Source organism: Cydia strobilella, chromosome 1 (assembly GCF_947568885.1).
Source record: "Cydia strobilella chromosome 1, ilCydStro3.1, whole genome shotgun sequence".
Taxonomy (NCBI): domain Eukaryota; kingdom Metazoa; phylum Arthropoda; class Insecta; order Lepidoptera; family Tortricidae; genus Cydia; species Cydia strobilella.
In genome coordinates, this window is record NC_086041.1 from 16710876 (window position 1) to 16736382 (window position 25507).

Here is a 25507-nt window from a genome sequence, read left to right on the forward strand (position 1 = left end):
TGTGTTACACACGGGTGCAAATGTATTTTACTTCTCGTGTGCTGAAACACGAGCAAGCGAAATTATCTCGCTCGTGGTTCAACTATAGAATACTGAGCGTAGCGAATTCTACACTCGCGGGTAAAATACAACTTTGCACCCTTGTATAACAAATAACTATTTTGTATTTATCCTAGTTTCCTATTGATTCACATTTAAAAATATGACTACTCTTTTTGAAGTGAAAACATCTTTAGCGGCGCTGTGCACTTTTTGTGATGGGAAAAAAAAATGTAAAACTCGCGACAGAACTCGCGACAGATTGAAAATTCGTAAGACAGACACGTGACCTGATCGAAATTATGGATGGAAGTTGATTTTTCTGAGAGATAAACTTTTTAATGTTAAATAATTGTAATAGTTCTGAAGTGTTAAATTTTTACTGTAATATAAATGAATATTGTATTTTACCACATAAATGATAGTACTTTTATAATGATAATTAAAGCAATTCGTGCAAAATTATTGCCTAACTATTCCAATATATCAAAAATGCACAACGTTAACATAATTCAAGTTTTCACTTCTGCTGGCACTCCCGGAGTGCAACCCGTTATTTACCCGTTATTTTTTTAAATTATATTTACAAGCACGAATATATTTAGGGTTCCGTACCTCAAAAGGAAAAAACGGAACCCTTATAGGATCACTCGTGCGTCTGTCTGTCTGTCCGTCTGTTCTCCGAAACTACTGGACCAATTAAGTTGAAATTTGGTACACATATGTAAGTTTGTGACCCAAAGATGGACATGTAACGTAAACATATTAATTTTGAACAAGGGGGCCACTTTTGGGGGGTAAATGAGAAAATTAAAAAATAAAGTTTGTCAAACTATATCGTGTTACATATCAAATGAAAGAGCTCTTTGTGAGAATCTCAAATATTTTTTTAATAATTTTAAAGTAAAAAGTTTAGAAGTTATTCAAGAAAATAGGCAAAAAATTACCATTCCCCCCTTTATCTCCGAATCTACTGCGTCAAAAATTTTGAAGAAAATACACAAAATAGATCTTTACCTATAGATCACCGGAAAACCTATTAGAAATGTGCAGTCAAGCGTGAGTCGGACTTAATTACTTAGTTTTTGATCCGACCCCTACGGGGTTTTTAAAGACATTTCACATAAAAGATACATTGTTTAAATTGTGAAATGTACGGAACCCTTGGAACGCGAGTCCGACTCGCACTTGGCCGGTTTTTTGTTATAGTATGGCTTGCTTCCCCTTTGGGACGTAAATGGCAGTCACTTTCATGAAAACCGGCTCCTTTAGGATAGGATAAAACAAGATGAGGAATTTTTTGTATTAACTTATCCTTATAATATAATTGAATACAATAGTTGTTCATCATCATCATCATATATTTATCGGAGATAGATGAACGGTTACGTAGATTAATGATACTCGATGAATGCCATAGCTAAAACGATACATATTCTGCGATATATTTAAGAGAGACTCTTGTCGGTGGAGCGATTTCCATGTATGTCGGTCCTCTGCCTTCTCCTTGACAGCCTGATACGACACGACGTTGAGTTTTTCCTTCACTTGATCTATGTACGTTCTCCTTGGTCTCCCCTTCCGTCTCCTTGCTTCAACTCTCCCTTCAATGATGTTTCTCATAAATTCGTCGCGTCGTATCAGGTGTTCAAGCATTTTTCCTCTTCTGTTTTCTACTTATATTACTCATATTTCACTTGGACCGTACGCGTAAGTTGGACCAGCTATTTTTCTTATGTCGTCTTCCCAACGTTCAAATTGTCCTCCTTCGTTTCTTTTCTCGTCCCGCGGGTACCATTCTGTTAGTAATCTTGTCCACTTTTCTGTTCTTTCCCTTAACATACATATGCCCTGTCCATCTCCATTTTAATCGTTTGTAGACAGATTGAATGTTTTTGAGTTTTGTTTTATTCTTTATAATTTGTAGACTAATCAGAGAGCCGTGCACCCTACACAAAGCAGCAACTTGGAAACTTTGCTGGGTTACGTGGAGGAGCTGGGGTGGTTAGAGTAGCGCTACACAAAATAGGCACAAATGGTGGCCGATTTGCGAAAAATGTCCAGGAAACTAGTTAATACATCGAAAACTAATTTTGCTTTAGTTAATATGAGTACTGTCTTTTAATTACACGTGCCGACACGCGTTTGCTCGCATTGCAGTACCTATACATATAAGTATTTACTAGTAATTTTTGGGTTGCCCGTGTAAGAAAGCTAGGATAGGCTAGCTAGCTTTAAATTTAGGTAACGATTTACACGTTTGGTAACTTTACCTACATTTTATTTTTAACTCCCACTGGACTTCGTCATTTTCATGTAAAATGTTACCAAGATGAAACCATAAGGCTCGCACTGTCAAAAAGTTATCAGATCTCTTGTAGGGCCAAGCTTCTAACTCTACTAGCCCTAACTTCACAAACTCTGAAAGATCGGTTCAGCCGTTCAGCGGTTATTGATTCCCCATACAAAATTCCATCCCCCCTCTTCACCACCTTAGAGGCTTACGCTTTGCTCGTCTTGGCAGGGGCACTACCGTGCCCCCAGATAAATGTTGGTATCCTTATATTGAACCCAGCTGTACAGTCATTTAATTCTAGTTTTATGATCGTAATTTCAAGTTGCAGTTAGATAATTTAATAAAGAGCAGAAATAATTTTTAAGAAAAACCGGTCAAGTGCGAGTCGGACTCGCGTTCCACGGGTTCCGTACATTACACAATTTAAACAATGTATTTTTTTATGTGAAACGTGAGTGAAATGTCTTTAAAAAACCCGTAGGGGTCGGATCAAAAACTAAGTAATTAAGTACTCACGCTTGACTGCACATTTCTAATAGGTTTTCCTGTAATCTATAGGTAAAGATCTATTTTGTGTATTTTTTTCAAAATTTTTGACCCCGTAATTTCGGAGATAAAGGGGGGAATGGTCATTTTTTGCCTATTTTCTTGAATAACTTCTAAATTATTTATCCTAAAATTAAAAAAAATATATATATTTAGGATTCTCACAACGAGCTCTTTCATTTGATATGTAACACGATACAGTTTGAAAAACTTTATTTTTTAATTTTGTCATTTACCCCAAAAGTGGCCGCCGTGTTTAAAATTCATTTGTTTACGTTACATAGCCGTCTTTGGGTCACAAACTTACATATGTATACCAAATTTCAACTTAATTGGTCCAGTATTTTCGGAGAAAATAGGCTGTGACAGACGGACAGACAGACAGACGCACGAGTGATCCTATAAGGGTTCCGTTTTTTCCTTTTGAGGTACGGAACCCTAAAAAAAACCGACTTCAATGGGGGATGCCGTTGAAAGGTTACTTACTGTTGATGGTGCACTCCAGACAATGAAATGAAAAAGACAGCATCTTTTGCCTAACTAAAAGGAGGTAAAACCACCTACTTTTTAACCGACTTCAAGATTTCAAAAGAAGGAGGTTCTCAATTCGGTTGTATGTTTTTTTTTTATGTTTGTTACTCCATAACTCCGTCATTTATGGACCGATTTTGAAAATTCTTTTTTTGATTGTAAGTATATACATACAGATTGGTCCCGTTTTTGTCAAAAAGCAGTTCTGATGATGGGATCCATGAGGAATCGAGGGAACTCCTCAAATGTTAAAGACATACATATAGTGATTTTAGTATTGTCATCAACAAATCAAGCACTTACATTTAAAAAAGTGACATTTGATGAAGTGGAACTGCTGATGATGATCAGAACGGAACTCTTCAATGACGCATAGTTCACGTTTGGCGATTTGTCCTCTTCTTTATGTTTGTTAAGCAACTTAAGTTTTTAAGACATATTTTTGTCAAGCTCGAGTTCTGATGATGAGACCCACGAGGAACCGATGGAACTCCTCAAATGTGAAAGGCCTACATATAGTAATTTTTGTATTTTCATCAACAAATCCAGCATTTACATTAAAAAAAGTGACATTTGATGAAGTGGAACTGCTGATGATGATCAGAATGGACCCGGACCGAACTCTGACCCAAACTTGGACCCGGACAGCCGGACACGGACCCGGACTCGGATCCGGACCCAGACTCGGACCCGGAAATGCTACTAGAAAAGTGGGTTAGGTTGGTGGGTGGGTTTAGAACTGCGATTCTCACAGAACAGAACTGCTATCAGAAAAGTAGGTTAGGTTAGGTTAGAGCTGTGACCCTTACAGAAAAGAAATGCTATCAGAAAAGTAGGTTAGGTTAGAACTGCGACCCTTACAAAAACGAAATGCTACTAGAAAAGTGGGTTGTTTTACCTCCTTTTCTACATAATTAGGCAAAATATGCTGTCTTTTTCATTTCATTATCTGGAATCTAAGAGTGCACCATCAACAATAAGTGAACTTTCAGCGGCATCCCCCATTGAAGTCGGTTTTTTTTTCTTAAAAATTATCTAGTAGCATTTCGTTTCTGTAAGGGTCACAGTTCTAACCTTTTTTTTTTTTTTTTTTTTTTTTTTTTTTTTTTTTTTTTTTTTTTTTTTTTTACATGGGGAATGCTTTTACGCATACCGCCGGGCCCGGACGGTTATGTGGGACTCAGGGCTGTATAGAGGCCCCACTACCCACTAAACCCCATGGTGTCCTCTCGCCGCTGTGGTTGCGGGGTTACGGGGAAGCTCACGCAATGCGTCCGCGACCCCGCAGCGGCTATCCTGCCTAGGATCCATACTCTTTTTTATTCCCCTGACCTACCCAGTGGAAGCGCTTCCAGGACACTAGGTCGCGCTTACCATCTCGGGAGCCAGCGTCATGAACGGGGACGCCCCCGTGTCCACCGCCCGCTGGCTCTCATTAGGGCGGCAGGTTCCGCTCATGAGCGGCACGTCTGCGGCCTATGCGGCGGCGGCGCATTGGGTCAGCCTCGGCCTGGACTTCCCGTTCGCGCTCGGCCGCCTCCTTATCTCTCATGACGTGCTCGCAGAACGTGAGCACAGTCTCCCACGCACTTTCGCTGCCTAGCATGGCCTGAACTACGGCTGGCAGCGAAAGGTCTAGCCCTACTTGGGCGACCAACTCCTCCCGTTCCTCGCCAAAAACTGGGCACTCAGCCAATGTGTGTTGGGCCGAGTCTACGCCGGCTCCGCATTGGTGACACTCCGGTGTCGGTTCCCGCTGGGCAACCTTGTGCAGGTATCTGCCGAAACAGCCATGCCCCGACAGTACCTGCGTTAGTCTGAAGGTAAGGACACCGGAGCGTCTTTCAACCCAGTCACGGAGGACTGGTCGTACCGCCTCTATAGTGTGGGAGCCAGCCTTCGGCCGCTCTAGCCGTTGCACCCACATCTCCGTCGCGTCTTCTAGCAGCTCAGTGTGCCGCTTCGCCACCTCCTGAGGTGCTTTCGGGTCACCTCGGGCTCGCGCCTCCCCGCGCCACTGGTACAGCGCCGCGAGGACCCTCGCGTCCAGGTCCCAGGGCAGAGAACCGGCCAGCACGCACGCGGCCGCCGCGCTCACTGTGCGGTATCCTCTGATTACCCTCAGCGCCATTGCCCTCTGCGGTCGTCGCAGTTGGGCAATGTTGTGGCTGCTGAGGGAATCCGCCCATACTGGGGCACCGTAAAGCGCCATCGAGCGCACCACACCCGTGTATAAGCGGCGACATGAGGCCTTGGGCCCTCCCAGGTTGGGCAGTATATGCCCAAAGGCCGCCGCTGCGTCACAGTTCTAACCTAACCTAACCCAATGTTCTGATAGCATTTCGTTTCTGTAAGGGTCACAGTTCTAACCTAACCTAACCCATTTTTCTGATAGCAGTTCGGTTCTGTGAGGATCGCAGTTCAAAAAAAGTCCAGGTCCAAGTTTGGGTCTGGGTCCATAACGAAGAGAATAAATCGCTAAACGTGAACTAGCTATATATGTCGTTGAAGAGTTCCACTCTGATCATCATCAGCAGTTCCACTTCATCAAATGTCACTTTTTTATGTAAATGCTGGATTTGTTGATGAAAATACAAAAATCACTATATGTATGGCTTTCACATTTGAGGAGTTCCCTCGGTTCCTTATGGATCCCATCATCAGAACTCGAGCTTGACAAAAATGTGTCTTGAAAACTTAACTTGCTCAACAAAAGAAGACAAATCGCCAAACGTGAACTATGCATCATTGAAGAGTTCCGTTCTGATCATCATCAGCAGTCCACTTCATCAAATGTCACTTTTTTTAAATGTAAATGCTTAATTTGTTGATGAAACAACTAAAATCACCATATGTATGCCTTTAACATTTGAGGAGTTCCCTCGATTCCTGCGTTTGGATAAAAACGGGACCAAACTGTATGTATATGCTTTCAATCAAAAAAAGAATTTTCAAAATCGGTCCAGAAATGACGGAGTTATGAAGACAAACATTAAAAAAAACAACCGAATTGAGAACCTCCTCCTTTTGAAATCTTGAAGTCGGTTAAAAATACAAACTAATATAGATTGTAACATTGTAAAAAACGGAATAAATCTTAATTTTCCACCTGCAACTGGACCTGCAAACCCTGTCTGTGGAGCAGACCCCACAGGCTGCCACAGATGAGGGGAGCGGCCAATATTAATCTCCCGCAGCTGAGGGGATATATTATATATTTGTGACACAGCATGGCATTCAGAAAAATTTGGTTCGTTATGACACTTATGACATTCTGCGCTTTTTTTTTCTTTTTTTGTGTTTTTAGATTATTGAATAGGGGTCTTAGAGGCACGAAATTTTGATTATTTTTGCGCTAAGACGCACGGTTTAGGAGATACAGCCCTATAAAGATTTCTGCATGCGTAGCGCAAAAATAATCAAATTTTCGTTCCCCTTTAAAACCCCACGCACTGAATAACAGAATTAGGACATGAAACAATCATCATCATCATCATTTTTTTATTATTCTTTCATTGCAATGTTTGAGAAAAGCACTATACATACCTCAGCGTGAAAAGGGGTTGTCGGCCTAATAACTGTGTTCTATGTGTATTCGGCCGGCAATCCCTTACTTCCCGGCCTCTGTAGTAATGTAAAGCCTGACCAGTAATATATGATCATTGTCAAGAGGGCGCTGTTGTTGCGCATGTATAGGATGCAGTTCAGTATAGTATGAAAAAAAATAGTTCCAGTGAAATTCCGCAACATGGCGCGTGATCAATGATCATATGTATATTCCTGGTCAGGCTTTACTATTGAACAGTTGTAATTGAAAATACTACCCTATTACCCTATAGTCGTCTTCTCTCAACGATTAAATAATTATTACGATCTCTTTACAAGGGCATTTAACTTTGCAAGAAATCCAGCCAGCACCTAGCATCTGCACCGCAATCTAGCTTTTACGTACTTTATAGGGTATTGGCTTGTATAACACACTTAATTGAGCATTGATAGACTTTATCTCATTTCAATAAGGTTTACTAATGGCCAGTTAATTGTGTCAACGATACTAGATAGGTGTGCGCATTCCGGTTAAGGCAACCACGAAAGTTCATGTACACTCAGGGAGAAGGAATGCTGTTTGCCGGCCAAATAATATAGTTAACTAGTACCCTGTTTTGGTACTCGGAAGTGAAAAAAATTGTAGTCAGTACTATAAGGTATAGGAACTTGTTTTAGGTACCTCGATCATCTATGTACCTATATCAACTTAATTTACCAGTAAGATACCATCACAAATTAGTTTCACATAAAGTTAGTAACACCAGTCATAGCACAATCGGATTAAGTCTAACCTCGAAATCCTTCCAAAGTTATGAAATTTGGTATAAATGTTAATTAAAGGTCTCTTTTTCATGTCCACACTATTTGACATTTGGGGACCTCGAGCAATCGCAGCCATCTTGGAAAATGTGTACCATACTGGAGAAATTTGCGTTTTACTCTAAATATACGTTATCTATGAAAATATGGTATAAGGCAACATTAAAGCTTATTAAATTCTACACAAAACAGTCCTAGATATCTTTGCGGAAAAAATACATCTTGTTATAGAAAATAATAGCTGAATACAGATTTAGCGCTTATACCCTTTCAGGGGATATTCTCTTAACATGAAACTTGGAGGAATATGAATTCCACTTTTGTCTATACATTTGTACACGTTCTACCCCAATATCAACATTTTACTCGACTGCGACTTAAATAGAAAGTAGGGTTATGAGTAGTGTTGTGGATTTAAGCTTTGAGGCTTAAACTACAAGACTTGAGTCGCGACTGCTGAGCCTTGAAGCCTCGAACCTTAAAGCCTCGGAACCTTAACGACTCGAACTAAGAGTTTGTTAGATAATTAATGATTAAAGAGACCTAGATATAATTTAAACTAAATAAAAAGCAATACGAATAGTAATAAAAAGTTGTTAAACGTATAGTGAATTAATTTTGTTAACCGGAAGTACACTTTGTACATTTTAGTTTCGAATAGGGTTTTGTGATGTAATAAATTATAAATAACGGTTAGATAAACCCAAAATAATTATGTGAAATTATGAATAGTTATAACACTAGTTTATAAGTAAATTAAATTTATATTAATAACCGGAAGTTGTCTTGATTGTCTTGTACAAACTTGGTTCGAATGAAGGTGGGGACTAGCATAAAAAGGGTTGTCCGCTTGTGGAGGAGGCATTCTTGCTCTGACTCTAGCTGGCGACGGAAGTCTGGACGGCTAAACTCCACACCTTCAGTCTCTTTACCTTCGTGGTCACATTGTGATATTTATTAGAAAAAGTTGATTTTATTTAACACGTGGTGTTCTGGAAACGTGGTGTTCTATTTTGGCGGTGTCCGAATATAATGTAAGTACTTATAATAAATGTGTTTTATTTCAAGTATGGTTTTCTTCTATTCTAAATCTATTATCATTTTACCTGACTAAATAAATGACCCTAGATACATTGTTTACAATGAATATAATAAAATAGCTTAAAGGTCTTCATTTGTTTTAGAAGTCTTACAAAGGTAAGCTATTTAAATACATGTTTTGAAAGGAAATGTAACTAAATAGCTTATCTTTGCTTCGTTTGTTTCACCAGTCTTATATATAACAAAGATATTTCTCCTTTTAGCTATCAAGTTCGTGTTGCTGCTTACGAGCAAAGAAACCTCGAGTCTATTGGCCTTAAGCTTTAAAGCCTCCTAAGTTTTGAAGGTTTAAGTTTGTAAGGTTTTTAGCAGTAAAGGCTTGGAGCAAAAAGTAAAAGCTTTTAACAAATAAGATCAACCTATGCTATAGGGTAGGGTGAAATTTAATACGTTTTTGTGAAATAGGGAAAAACAGAAAAAGATAATTATGACTTATCGCGTTTTTAGAGTTCAGTATAGTCAACTAGGAACCCTTATAGTTTCGCCATGTCTGTCCGTCCGTTCGTCTGTCTGTCAGTACGCGGGTTGGCTCAGTGACTAGTACAAGAAAGTTGAAACTTGGTATGAATAGGTATGTGTTGTGAAATGTGAACACGCTGACAAAGAGTGCTCTTGCAAAAACAAAAAAAATATTTTTTAAATACTTTTATTTTTATTTCTTATGACTCACTCATATAGGACGGAACGGAACGGGAAAATTTTAAGATATAGTTTCATAGAAAATGTATCTGGATGTACATACGCAACGGAATCACGGTTCTAAGTAGTCCACCCTGTATACGTTGCAGGCAGTAAATGCGTTAACTGATGTTAAGTTACTCTTCCGATATAGATAGGTATATTATAATATTTATAATATTCGTAAATTCTCTACACAAAAATAATTTCTGCAAAGAGAGCTCAACGTATGAGCTCTAAGCTTGACACAAGCTTTTAAGGTTCGGGGGCTTGAGCTTAAGTTAAAAAGCTAGAGTTCCCTATGAGGCCCGAGTCTTAAAGACTTCATTTTGACAAGTCATAAAAAGTTTGAGTCGTTAAGGTTCTAAACCGCTTTGTGAGCAAACCTTTAACGCTCTAGCTTTCAAAGCTTGAGCCTTAAAGGTTCGCGAGTCGTTAAGGTTCAAAAGTCTTAAAAACTAGTCTTTTAACAACACTAGTTATGGGTTTAAATACTGAAAATCAGTACACCCTGTAGCTCAGGATACTGGACGGATTTTTTTTAAATGACATAGATTCCTCTTGCCCTTCACAACCTGTTTACACTTGTTTCATTAAAGAAAAATCAATACAGCCGCCTTGAGAGGACGCCGAATATTAAATCATATTTTTACTCCTAGCGCCTAAACTATTAAGTGGATTTCAATAAAATAGACATCAGTAGATCCATAATTGGTACACGAGTGCTATGCAATACAAATTCAATAAAATAAATGGAGGAAAAATGTTTAGGACTTAAAAATGTAACTGCAAAAACAGATTTTACGGGGTTTAAACAATAGTGACAGTAATGACATTTGACACCTACAATTTCAGGAATCCCTGTTTTTTTCTCCAGGATGGTACAGATTTTCCAAGATGGCTGCGATTCCTAGAGGTCCCCAAATGTCAAATAGCGTGGACATGAAAAAGAGACCTTTAATTAACATACATACCAAATTTCATAACTTTGGAAGGATTTCGAGGTTAATCCGATTGTGATGAATGAATGAATCATTATTCACTCTTTATGGGCCAATCATATTTCAGAAAAAGGTCTCTTCTGTGTACAATACAATAAAAGTTAACGACCTAGGTACATAAATATAACGTTTATCTTGTTTGAGACTTAAGAGCTGTAAAAACCGGCCAAAAAAAAACAGCATTTAAATATTTATATTAGTATTTTTTAGTATTTGTTGTTATAGCGGCAACAGAAATACATCATCTGTGAAAATTTCAACTGTCTAGCTATCACGGTTCATGAGATACAGCCTGGTGACAGACAGACAGACGGACAGCGGAGTCTTAGTAATAGGGTCCCGTTTTTACCCTTTGGGTACGGAACCCTAAAAAATGATCCCGCCTGTAAGGGTGCAGCGTAAAAATTACTTCGCTTTCGATTTTTTTACTTTATGTTTATAGGAAAGACGCGAACGAGTTAAGCATGCAATAAAATGTGTGTGACCCTTATAACACACACACATTTTATCGGTAAATAAAAGAAACCAGATTCTGTGTTATGAATACAATGGTAGGTATTGTTAGGGGCGAAGTAATCCTAACCGACATTACTCGTTACTCCTAAAATAGAAGTTTATTTTCGTCTGCGCCGGCTTCTTTCATGAGCTCTTTTGATCCCAAACCATTGCGCTTTGATTGATCATTGATTGTACATTATCTGGAAGTCTTTGAATTTTATTTTCTTTTTATTATTCCCGTTCAAATGCTTTTACAATTAAATAATATATTTAGACTTTCTTTCTGGATATTATTTATAAGTTAGTAGGTAGGCACACTTTTCAGATCACTTCACCTGGTCCCTGTTCATTTAAAAAAGTTTCTAGGACTAAAAACTGCATAAGTAGTTTAAAATAGAGAACAAAATATCTAACGTAACAAAGACCGCTACCCCCGGGTACGGTACGGTCTTACGGGTAGGGTAGCTACCCGTAAGATACCTACTATTGCGTATCTAAACTAATCTAAAGGTTGGATTCATTTTTGTATTGATTATGCTTGTGCCGCACAGTGCCGCACACTGGTGGTGTGGAACCCCGCCCTTAGGTACTCGCATTAAGCTGATGTCTAAAGCAGATGTTAGATGCCTGGACGGATCTATCAACGCCAACGGCTTACATTTCCGATACCAATTAATGTTTTTAGGGTTCTGTAATGCCAAAATGACAATAACGGAACCCTTATAGTTTTGTCTTGTCGGTTTGTCCGCACGTTTAGCTATTTTCATCAAAAACTACTCATTAAACTATGAAATAAGGGATTATCATGAGGTACCTAAGTCGGCATCCTTCCTTTTTTAACCGACTTCAAGATTTCAAAAGGAGGAGGTTATCAATTCGGTTGTATTTTTTTTTTTTTTTTTAATGTTTGTTACTCCATAACTTCGTCATTTCTGGACCGATTTTGAAAATTCTTTTTTTGATTGTAAGTATATACATACAGATTGGTCCCGTTTTTGTCAAAACGCAGTTCTGATGCTGGGATCCATGAGGAATCGAGGGAACTCCTCAAATGTTAAAGGCTTACATATAGTGATTTTAGTATTTTCATCAACAAATCAAGCACTTACATTTAGAAAAGTGACATTTGATGAAGTGCAACTGCTGATGATGATCAGAACGGAACTCTTCAATGACGCATAGTTCACGTTTGGCGATTTGTCCTCTTCTTTATGTTTGTTAAGCAAGTTAGGATTTCAAGAAACATTTTTGTCAAGCTCGAGTTCTGATGATGGGATCCATGAGGAATCGAGGGAACTCCTCAAATGTGAAAGGCATACATATAGTGATTTTTGTATTTTTATCAACAAATCCAGCATTTCCATTTTAAAAAGTGACATTTGATGAAGTGGAACTGCTGATGATGATCAGAATGGAACTCTTTAATGACGCATAGTTTACGTTTGGCGATTTGTCCTCTTCTTTATGTTTGTTAAGCAACTTAAGTTTTTAAGGCATATTTTTGTCAAGCTCGAGTTCTGATGATGAGACCCATGAGGAACCGAGGGAACTCCTCAAATGTGAAATACATACATATTGTGATTTTTGTATTTTCATCAACAAATCCAGCATTTACATTTAAAAAAGTGACATTTGATTAAGTGGAACTGCTGATGATGATCAGAATGGAACTCTTCAATGACACATAGTTCACGTTTGGCGATTTGTTCTCTTCCTTATGGACCCAGACCCAAACTTAGACCCGGGTCTGGACATGGACCCCAACTCGCATCCGGACCCGGACCGAACTCTGACCCAAACTTGGACCCGGACAGCCGGACACGGACCCGTACTCGGATCCGGAAATGTGGGTTAGGTTAGGTTAGAACTGTGACCCTTACAGAAACGAAATGCTATCAGAAAAGTAGGTTAGGTTAGGTTAGAACTGCGACCCTTACAAAAACGAAATGCTACTAGAAAAGTGGGTGGTTTTACCTCCTTTTCTACATTATTAGGCAATATTATAATAATTAGGCAATTAGGCAAAATTAGTCAAAAGATGGATTAGGATAATTACGCAAAATATGCTGTCTATTTCATTTCATTGTCTGGAATCTAAGAGTGCACCATAAACAATAAGTAGACTTTCAGCGGCATCCCCCATTGAAGTCGGTTTTTTTTTCTTAAAAATTATTTTAATCCGATTCGCGCTTGGCTGGTTTCTTTTAGTATAAGTTATTTGGGGCTTCCTGATACAGGTATATACTTAACAGGAAGTCCCAACCTACTAACTTGTAATGTAACATTTTATTAATGTAATAAAATATGTTCATTTTCATTTTTTTTTCAAGTACATCTGGTTTTTATATTTTCAGGATATAGACATGGAAGATGACTACGCCATGGACGACGGTGAAGACCTGGAACCAGATGACCGGGAGGGCACTACCGCTAAAACCGTGAGGTTCCCAACCCCGTCTGCTCTGAACCGCCTGGAAAGGCTAGGGACTGCCTTTTCAGCCTTGTCTGTAGTGGGCGATACCAGGTCTTTGGCCAGAGAAAGTCCTCAGATTGTCGAGTTGGAAAATGTGGTGTCGGCGGTGGACAGCATAGCCGCCACCAAGGAGAGACCCAGGATTTTAGACGACAGTAAGTATTGAAAAGTTATATCTATATAAAACCCATTTTTTATCAAGCAGTTATATATGTACATCTGTGAGCGATACTACAAATTTTATATTAAAGAAAAAATGGAAATTTATCGCTTCCGGCAGGACTTGAACCCGCGATCTCTGCAATCCGTGCAGAAGAACACTTCAAAAAAAGGAGTGTACAGGTTTTAAAGTCGGCAACGCGCGTAACACGTATTAGGACGGGTGTCTTCCCTAGTGTTTGGAAAAAGGCTCTAATCACATCTATACCCAAGAATGCTCAAAGAGTTAATAACCCAATAGACCCATCTCAAAATTATGTACTCTTGGCAAACTACTCAAAAAAAAAAAAGTTACTCACCAACTATCTTATGTCGTGCGTCATCACATAACTGAAAATCAGCATGGCTTTCTACGATCCCGCAGTGTAGAAACAAATTTACTAACTTTTACAGATCATTTACTTCAAGTTATGGATGTTAATGGCCAAGTTGATGTCGTTTATACCGATTTTTCTAAGGCTTTGGACAAAATTAGCCATGATCTCTTGCTCACGAAGCTTTATAGACTCGGTGTGCACGGTAGCTTATTGAGGTGGATTGAATCATATATCCGAAACCGTAGCCAAGCCGTGTGTATGAAAGGTTATTGCTCAAATTACCTTATAATGCCATCTGGCGTCCCTCAAGGATCCCATCTCGGGCCTGTGCTATTTTCTCTTTATATAAACGACTTAGGAGACGTTATTAAGTATAGTCAACACCTACTGTACGCAGATGATACTAAATTATACAGAACTATTAAATGTATTGATGACTGCCATAAATTACAATCTGATTTAGAGGCATTATCATTGTACTGTTCTACTAATCAATTGTTTCTCAATGCAGATAAATGTAATGTGACAACATATTCTAGAAAAATGTCTCCTATTCATCACAACTACAGGCTTTGTGGTAATCTTCTTAACCGTGTTAACCAAATACGTGACTTAGGTATTATTCTCGATGACCGATTAACCTTCACATCACATACTGATAGTATAATAAAACGAGCATTTAGAATTCTAGGTTTCATAAATAGAATTACAAAACCGTTCAAAAAGATTATCACCCTTAAAATCCTTTACTTCGCTTTCGTTAGATCTATTCTAGACTTCGGATGTGTAATCTGGAGCCCGTATTACAAACACCATATCGATCGTATCGAAAAAGTGCAAAGGAAATTTATCAAAATATTAAATTATCGACACAGTCGTCCCAATGACCATTACGACCATTCTTTGACACACTACAAACTGACAAGTCTTGTAAACCGCCGCAAGCTATTCGATATATCCTTCCTCTATAAAATTGTTAATAACGAAATTGATTGCCCCTTATTACTCTCGAAATTAAATTTTATCACCAAAGCCAGACTCCCCGCTCGCCCCAACCGTAACCTTCATATGTTTGTACCACCAATCCGTCGAAAGAACTACACTAGAAACAGTTTTATTCCGCGCATTATGTACCTTTACAACAGAGAATTCAATAATATAGACCTTTTTAATACCACACTTAGGGGGTTGAAAAACAAAATTAACAATAAATTAAATAGTTACGATTAATTAAATTATAAGTGAGTAATAATCAATGTATAATGTACCAGTAACACGCTTAAACATTAAGTAGGTAGCTAAAAATTACGAAGGTAAACGTCCTGGTGCTTGGCACGCTAATGCCCTATAAATGACACCCTGCTGCTACTTTACTGTAAATTAATTGATTTACTTAAATTTAAAGGTGACATGTTCTTGGATAGCAGTCAGACTGGACGTCTTCCTTCTTTCAATTTCATCTTCTTATAGTTAAGTTAATTCAGGTCCGTTGCAACAAACTTATAACTATAATCTATTACGTTTTCGGCACTGTATTGTCAATATTATATGTAATACTTTTCAATGTCACTTTTCTGTAATGACTGTTTGTGCCAAAATAAAGAAAAAAAAACACCTCTGAAGTTGCAGGCATCCATAGGCTCCGGTTACTGCTTAACATCAGGCGGGCCGTATGTTTGTTTGCCACCAACGTGGTATAAAAAATCAACATCTAAGGGGGTTAAAAATGAAATGAAAATTTGTATGGGGTTTAAGTTTTATTTTCTTATGCCACGAACTTGAAACTGTAAAAAGACATTATACCTAATAAAATACAATAAAAGTGATTTCAGCGATTTAAAAATGTGGTGAAAAAGGGTTGAAATTTTGTACAGGGAACGAAAATTTCTGCGCGTGAGGAACTTGAAACTTCGTAGGAAGACACAATATTACAACACAAGACAATTAAATAGTCGGGTCAGCACAGTTCTCGCTCGCTCGATTGCTCGCTTACTTAACAGACTTCAGGCAAAGCGACAAATTAACGTATGCTTTAAAGATCTGTAACTTTTTTAAAGATCTAATCTCCAATAATCATAAATTTTGAAAAAGGGAAAACATATCGTTTGACGTTACGTTACTATTCTCGTGAATTGTCAAAATTTAATATCCGAAATTCGCTTTAGAATTTTTTCGGGCAGCTATTCGAAGTATAACTAAGTGGACGGTACTTATACGGTATACGGTAGCACGGTACGCTTATCACCATGCCTGTCACGTTCTAACAAGTATGTGAGTGCGAAAGTGACGGACTTAGTGATAGAGGAACCATGCTGCGCGGGTAGCTTGAGATCCAGCATCATAACTATTTATTAAGCAGATAAATATAACAGAACCAGCCGGGCTAGCACATGATTGGCGCGAGAGTATCTCGCCGCGACATAGACTACCCGTCCCTCTTTAACTCATACAGTTAGTAAAAGACGGGTAGTCTATCTCGCGGCGAGATACTGTCGCGCCAATCATGTGCGCTCGTCCTATTACAGATCGATTTTGGTTATAATGTTGACCGTTTGTGAATTGTTTGCTGAACAAGAGTTGTAGGTAGCTCGATTTTTATTTATTGCCAGCAAATTTTTTGTATGCTGTCCAAATGATTTAATGGTATTTTTTTGCAAATCAGTTTTAAAAACGGCTGATCATTTAATTACTTCCCATAAAGGAATCACCTCGAAAAATTCCAACTATATATGCTGCAGTTTTCGAACATTTTTAGCAGCAATTATGATTTATGATTGAGATTAATCCAGTATAACATTCATCACACACTAGTACTCACAAGAAATTCTCATCGAATGGTTCTAATATTATTATTTATCATCTTAAGTATTCCATTTCTGAGAATAGCTATGCGAAAGGTGAACGGTTAGATACTCTCCATTAGGTATGAATCTTATGATGATATGTTTATAACAAACATTCAGCAGTTAGAGCAAAGCTTCTTATAACTTTTGAGTGGTTTTTCAGCATCGCTGACGAAACAAGAGCAAGCGGGTGTAGCGCGAGCAGCACGCGCGTATTTGTCGGCGATGGTGCCGCGCGGCAAGTGCATCACGCCGCAACCTAGGTGGTTGTCCGTGCGGCACATGGCCCCCGCATCTGACACCCTGTAAGTATGAAGACATAGGTATGTGGAGGCCTAACGGAGCTGACATAAAATAAATTATTAAAAAAAGTATGAAACTGATAGCGCGCGTGTATTTGACGGCGAGCGTGCCTCGTGGCAAGTCTCACACGCGCGGCGACGATTTGATTTAATTAAGGTACTTATGGTAGAAGAGCCGGCAGTAAAGTTTCGAACCAACGTGATACCGCGATGAGATGCACAATGGTTTTCCATAAAAGTGAAGCTAAGTCCGAGTTTGATAGTCTGCCACGGCGGAACTGGCCGAAAGTACAAAAAAGATAGCCACTTCCGGTGCGAAAAAGGGGGGGGTGATTTAACCCATCTGATACTGCAATAATAGCTATGGCATCAGTTAGAGATTTACTGGTAGATACAGAAAAGCGAAATCTGCCAGTATGATTCCTGCCGGAAGTGCTTGGCATACGCTCTCAAAGGTGACCATCGGGACCCCTAAATTAACCCATCTGATACCAGCATGAAACCAATTCCAGTCGGTAGATATGAACCTTCTATTCAGGAATATATAAGTCTGCCAGGGCGTTTTCAGCCGAAACACCTTGACATACGAGATTTTGTGGCGCAACATCCGTGGTACCCGTATTTCGGAATTGTACATATTACGGACATTTCAAATACTGCAGGCTTATTAATTTATTACTCTATGCTTATATTTGTATATAAGTATTTATTAATAACATATATTTATAATAAATTAAGTTAAAATAAATTAAATAATGTGGTTAATATGATTGATAGTCATTGAATTAGCTATATGAATCGTTTGTCTTTGTCTGTCATTTTGACTTATGTATTTGTAAGAAAAGGATAAAACATAATTTAACTAATTAAGGCTCGTAAAGTTTTACGAATAAGGGGGTATTAGTATTCATAACTAAATCAGGCTTGAAATGCGACATAAAATGATTTTTGGTGGTTTCTTTTACGCTTGAGGCGTTTTTTCACCTATTTGGTGTGTCTAATCACTATCTTATGTAGGGGAGAGAGGGGCAAGACGAGTAAGACGGGGTAGCGGCTTTATATGGCGACACGACTGACCAACCATCAGAATCCCGTTAGTGCATGACGATGCGTCGCCATCATGGCAATCAGTTCGCACAGTGACCGGCTAGACAAATGGTGTCGTTAATTATTTATTTTCAACAAAACTGTTTTTGCCATATTCCTTGTTATTTCTAGGGTTCCGTACCCAAAGGGTAAAAACGGGACCCTATAACTAAGACTCCGCTGTCTGTCTGTCTGTCTGTCTGTCTGTCCGTCTGTCACCAGCCTGTATCTCATCAACCGTGATAGCTAGACAGATGACATTTTCACAGATGATGTATTTCTGTTGCCGCTATAACAACAAACTATAACTAATTGTTTATAACACCTGTATTCATTACCTGTAATGCACAATTGATGCATAAATGATTCTAAAAACATAATAAAATAAATATTTAAGTGGGGTTCCCATACAACAAACATGACTTTTTGCCGTTTTTTGCGTAATGGTATTATGGTACGGAACGCGACTCGCACTTGGCCGGTTTTTGTGTTTTATTTGGTTTGCGTTTGTTTCTTTATTATCACCAGCACATATATACTGTTAATTTATTCCTATGGCCCAGCAATCACGCCAACAGCTAAGGACTTGTTTGGTTTCAAGTACGGTTTTTTTTTTACTTTCGAATTTCATTAGGCACATGTTGCAAGATAGGGTTGACGGCCGTAGTTTTAAAGCAATAAACTGATGAAGAATTCCGGATTTGAATTTATTTATTCTTCTCTTGTAGAACGGTGAAAAAGTATAAAAGAAAGTCAAATAGAGGAGAGTGGTTAGAGGCCAAGAAAAAAGCGGTGGATGCTGTTATAAAGGGAAGATGGGGTACATGTTAGCTGTAAACACATTTTCTGTCTCTCAGACGACTTAAGAAATAAAAGTAAAACAGTTCGTGAGAAGGTATTAGACGATGGACCCAATATCCAAAAATTGAAGTTTTGTTTAGGCCCTAAATATAATATTTCTATGAATCATTCTTATCTTGTCCGGTAGGGGTTCCCCCATCTTACCATACCTGGGGGTCAAGATGGAGAGTAGGCACTTTTGGCCATTTAAATTTATTTTTAATTTAATTATCTAACTAGAGAGGTCCTAGTAAGTGTTGATTATGAAAGACTGATTACCAAAGATAATAATAAAAATAACAAAAACTTAAAAAGAATAGCATTTTTAGTTTTATTGGACTTGAAACATTAAGTATACCGTCATTCCCACCTCTCCCCTACATTTCTTGACGTTGACGCAAAAATGACGTAGTTTAACATTCAGGGTGTTGTTTTATAACACTACAAATTGAGATAACTAATCTATTGACGACCGGTCTGCCCTACTTACTGCCTGCAAAGCCGATGGTCTTGGGTTCGAATTCCGATAAGGGCATATATTTGTGTGATGAAAACATATATTTATTCCTGAGTCATGGTTGTTATCTATGTATTTAAGTATATATTTATCTATATAAGTATGTATGTATATCCTCGCCTAGTACCCATAATACTCCCAATATTTATAAATAACAACAGAAATACATCATCTGTGAAAATTTCAACTGTCTAGCTATCACGGTTCATGAGATACAGCCTGGTGACAGACGGAACGGACGGACAGACGGACAGCGGAGTCTTAGTAATAGGGTCCCGTCTTTACCCTTTGGGTACGGAACCCTAAAATGATGTAAAATGCTCATATTTGGATTATTGGTAAAAATCTTCCTTGACGTTGATAATCCTGTCTTTTCACACCCGTTTACAATAAGTATGTAATAATAATAATTTTGTTCATTTTTGTAAATAAAGGATATTATAATTTAAAATTATTTTATATTTATATATAAGGTGCTAACAAATTAGCTACAGAAATTTTACGAGATGGTACTTTACACTAGAACAATTAACTTTTAACAGAAATTAAGAAATTTTCTCATAATTTTTATTTTATTTACCGAACAAAATAAATAAACTATAATTATATCTAAAAAATAATCATCATGTATTTAACTGCTTGTTTGTCTTAAATGTCATTGTCAACGTGTCATTTCATTTATCAACGTGAAGTGGCCAGTTACGTTTTATATTTAAAAGAGGTTTTAGAATCTGTTCAATGAGGTCTCATTTAATTATCTCATTAACAGAGTTTTTTTACAAAGCAAATTTGTTTTCCAATTTTCTCGAAATAACATCATAAAACCTATAATGTTTCATACTTACATATACTTCAGGAGCCGAGTACTATCAACTGTAAAGATATCGGTAGCTAATTTGTTAGCACCTTTATAAGGCAAACAAAGAAGTACAAAGCCGTAAGCAGGTATTAAATTAATGCCCAAATTATATTGTGTATATTAATAAATTTGAAATATATGTTATTAATAACGTAATAATATACAAATATAAGCATAGAGTAATAAATTAATAAGCCTGCAGTATTTGAAATGTCCGTAATATGTACAATTCCGAAATACGGGTACCACGGATGTTGCGCCACAAAATCTCGTATGTCAAGGTGTTTTGGCTGAAAACGCCCTGGCAGACTTATACCTATATATTCCTGAATAGAAGGTTCATATCTACCGACTGGAATTGGTTTCATGCTGGTATCAGATGGGTTAATTTAGGGGTCCCGATGGTCACCTTTGAGAGCGTATGCCAAGCACTTCCGGCAGGAATCATACTGGCAGATTTCGCTTTTCTCTATCTACCAGTAAATTTCTAACTGATTCCATAGCTATTATTGCAGTATCAGATGGGTTAAATGACCTTCCTTTTTCGCACCGGAAGTGGCTATCTTTTTTGTACTTTCGGCCAGTTCCGCCGTGGCAGACTATCAAATTCGGACTTAGCATCACTTTTATGGGAAACCATTGTGCATCTCATCGCGGTATCACGTTGGTTCGAAACTTTACTGCCGGCTCTCCAACCATTATCGGTGTCATTCTTTGACTATAGCAACTAGGTCATAAATAAGCATCACCATAGGAACCTACTTTCAACTCGTTCTGATATCAAGAATAAGAATAAGAAAGTTATTATTGTCCACTGAGTAGGTATACATATAGATGATCTGTACAAAACCGGCCAAGTGCGAGTCGGACTTCGTGCGAGGGTTCCGTACCATTACACAAAAAACGGCATAAAATCACGTTTGTTGTATGGGAGCCCCACTTAAATATGTTTATGAAAATTAAATGTTTTTTTATATATTTGAGTTGATTGAATGAAAGGTAAATTGCGGTTTACGATTTATGACGTATTAAAAAAAACTACTTACTAGATCTCGTTCAAACCAATTTTCGGTGGAAGTTTGCATGGTAATGTACATCATATATTTTTTTTAGTTTTATCATTCTCTTATTTTAGAAGATACAAGGGGGGGGGGAGACATACATTTTACCACTTTGGAAGTGTCAAGTGTCTCTCGTGCAAACTATTCAGTTTAGAAAAAAATAAATATTAGAAACCAATATCATTTTTGAAGACCTATCCATAGATACCCCACACGTATGGGTTTGGTAAAAAATATTTGAGTTTCAGTTCTAAGTATGAGGAACCCCCAAAATTTATTGTTTTTTTTTTCTATTTTTGTGTGAAAATCTTAATGAGGTTCACAGAATACATCTACTTACCAAGTTTCAGCAGTATAGTTCTTATTTAGTTAGACAGACAGGCATGACGAATCCATAAGGGTTCCGTTTTTTGCCATTTGGCTACGGAACCCTAAAAATGGTATAAACAGAACACATAACCTTTGCGAACATACAATATAATTCTTAAAAACTCAGCTCAGTAAGCTCAGTAGGCTTAGTATATTTGGTACCATTTCAGATACCGGCCAACTTGCGTGCTGCTCCACCGCTGCGCCGCCGACACGGGCTGCTGCCACAACGAGGAGCAGGTCTGCGCGCCCGTGGAGGGCCAATACGTCATTATCCCCCTATACGTGAGTATGAATATACTATGCTCGCTACACTGCTTAATATAAGTGAGGACTTGAGGAGTGTCTTTTCAAAAGGGCTTATTTTTGTATGGTATTCATAGAGAAATAAGCCCTTTTGAAAAGACTCCTCAAGTGTACTATCTGATGAATTTGCCCCAGGAAATATAACTTAATAGTTTACGTTTTTCGTTTATATCATAAGATGTTATTAATACATATATTATATCAAGCGTTACGTTTGAGAAATCGTTCCTGATTTTACGTGTCAACATGATATAAGTATATTAGATGGATCTCACACAAGCACTTCTCATTCTCCAGTTAAGAAAACCAAGCGGGCTCATGGTAGCGCGCATGCAGTTCTTCAACCACACCCGCTGCGCCTGCGTCTCTCAAGAAACATTGCAGACTGTCCCACGAGCACCTCGCCGGCACTTTCAAGAGAACCACAGTCCGGGCCAGGAGAACCATAATCCTAATCAGGAGAATAGAATCCAGGACAGGCAAGACAAGCGCCAGGTTGGACTGCTAGAAGCGAGAGAAAGACGGGAAGAGGTGGAGAGCACGAGTGCGAGCGCGAGCCAGAGTGATTGGCCCACGAATGAGCCTAAGCAGGAAAGCGAGACCGCTGCGCCACCACAGCTAAACAGGTATTTCAAACAGTATTTACCAACATTACATAAATAGTCGCAGCATACAGTTGAATGCACAACAAACTAGCAAATAAAATTACGATGTAGATTGTACTAATAAATTTAGATTTCGATTCTACTTAGTTTGTCCGTACATCATCGGCTGTTACGCTGCGTCCTACGTAAGCGAACAACTCGCGAACGCGAAGCGAAGCGGCGCAGCGGGCCCACGGCATTCGCGTTTGCAACAAGATCACCCACTTATAGGACACTTCAATAGATATCAAAGGATTGATTCACCCCGCGCCGCATCGCTTCGCTTCGCGTTCGCCTGTTGTTCGCCAGGTTCGCCTACGTAGTACGCTGCGTTAAAGGCATACTATCGGTATGTTTAAATATAATCAAACATCAGTTTTATGCAACTGTTCAATATCAATTAAGACGAAATGCTATCAGTCATAGTGACTTTCCGAGCTCTGGGGATATACCGTGAACTCCGATTTTAGGAATTCATCTATTTTCAATTTTGTCACTCCAATATGGCAGAGATACCCCCCTACTTCGATTTCTCGTGAGATCTTCGATTTTTAGAAGTCCGCCGTTATAGGTAACCCTGGTCATTGGATCTGGATCAAAATGATTGGGTCATTCCGACCAATAAAATATCCTGACAACCTGAGGGCGAAATGTAGATTAATTATTTCCAGATGCACCTGCCCGACGTTATTCCTGGCCCGCGCGTCCGACGCCAGGTGCGTCTGCGTGTGTGACTGGAAGGACTTGCAGCGCCGGCGCGACTGCATTTCACTCTCCCGCGGACGCGAGCACTTTGGTTTGCGAGACCGAGTGTGCGTGGGCACTGGCGATTGCAACCCGCCCACTTGCGAATACGGCGCGTATGAGAAGAACTTTGGGAGGTGCCCCCTTAAGAGGTTTAGGAAGGGCAGGTTTAAGCCTGGGAAGTACTTAGACAGAACGTTGACGGGAAGTTAGATATCATTCACATTATTATTGAGTTTTTCAAGTGTCCGTCTAATACCAGTAAAGAAGAATTAAAGTGTTGTATTAAAACCAAACAATTTTATAAATCATTGCTAGAAACAGAAGTAGGTAATAGGTACATTATGTATATTTATGTTCTTTCTTTAACTTTCCTATACCTACCTAGGTACCAATAATTGTATGTGATCAAGTATTAAGTATATAATTTTGAGCCATAAGTAAATTGACACCAGGAGATACATGCGTTTATGAAGCATCCCCCAAATCTGTAAATGAGCAATCCTACAAATATTGTAAATGTGAAGTTTGTATGTTTGGATATTTGTATGTTTGTTGCTCCATAGTGCACTTAAAACAGAGACAATTGTAAGCTTACATGAAATCTGAAACAAGATCATTAAGTTTTAGGACTTGAGCTCAGAAGAGGCTTGAACTCCGCTCACAGTCTTCCACGTTTTTTGCCAATTTATTCGCGCGCGAGTGACTAAATGGTGTAAGTAAACCTACCTAGCTAGGTATTTTTAAAAGCGTTACTTACCTATTTGTATCCCCGCGATCGAATGATGTGAGTGATACAACATTACTCAATCATTTTTAAATTTGCTACCAGGGTGCATGCCTTGCCAAGATGCCAATCGTTTCCGCTACGACAACAAAACGCTACCTGTCTCTCTATCGCACTAATATGTATAAGTGATAGAGAGGCAGAAAGCGCTTCGTTGTCGTAGCGCAAACGATTGGCTTCTTGGCTAGGCCCCTTGACTTGATTGCAGGGATGATTACCGAAATAACGAAAAATCCAAATACGCCCTAAATGCGCAATATTGCTTTGATTTTTTTAAATTGGTATTTAGGTAAGAACAATGAATTAATTAATTTAGACTAGCTAAATATAATGCAAAAAAATACATAAAAAGCCGAGATACCGAAATTGAATACCGGTTAATTGGTATTAAAATAATACTGGTATTCGGTCCCTGCTTGATTGCGACATATAAACTTAGTATACGATTTTTTTATTTGTATTAATATTTACACTTTTATTTATTCAATTTTATTAAATGTGAAATATGCATAATATTTTCTTATGGTTGTTTAAGGATCGTTAGGTACGTCTAATGTATTCTTGTGAATAAATGTAAGTTTACTCTTAGGTTGTAAATATATTTTTTAACAAAACTATAATTTACTTGTTTTTGTTTCAACGGATTATGACAGGGTCTGGGCGCACGCGGCTCGCGGCGGGCGGCGGGCGGCGCGGCAAGCGCCGTCCGTTTCCGAGCGGCACGATCAAAAAGGTGACAGATGAAAAGAGATTGCATGTAGCGGAGATGAGAATGTTAAGGTGGATGTGTGGCGTGACGAGAATGGATAGGATAAGGAATAAGTATATAAGAGGAAGCCTGAAAGTTGCACCCATAACAGAAAAAGTAAGGGCAAATCGCCTAGCATGGTACGGGCATGTGATGCGGAGGGATGAAAGTCATGTGACGAGAAAGGTATTAAGAATGAATGTGGAGGGAGGTACGAGGAGAGGAAAACCGAGGAAAAGGTGGATGGACTGTGTGAAAGATGATATGAAACTAACGCAAGTGAATGATGAGATGACGGGTGACAGAGAGGTATGGAAGAAAAAGACATGCTGCG

The 25507-nt window shown here is 38.6% G+C and overlaps 1 protein-coding gene across 1 annotated transcript in view; it reads left to right on the top strand.

Annotated features, from left to right (window-relative positions):
• LOC134746066 (uncharacterized) overlaps window positions 1-24983 on the top strand; it is a 37632-nt gene extending 12649 nt beyond the window's left edge. The window contains exons 2-6 of the mRNA XM_063680291.1: window positions 13413-13686; window positions 17074-17215; window positions 22115-22229; window positions 22548-22876; window positions 23566-24983. Coding sequence (XP_063536361.1) covers window positions 13413-13686; window positions 17074-17215; window positions 22115-22229; window positions 22548-22876; window positions 23566-23851 — 1146 coding nt within the window. The 3' untranslated portion in view covers window positions 23852-24983. The remainder of the gene's footprint in view (window positions 1-13412; window positions 13687-17073; window positions 17216-22114; window positions 22230-22547; window positions 22877-23565) is intronic.
• Window positions 24984-25507: the final 524 nt, after the last annotated feature.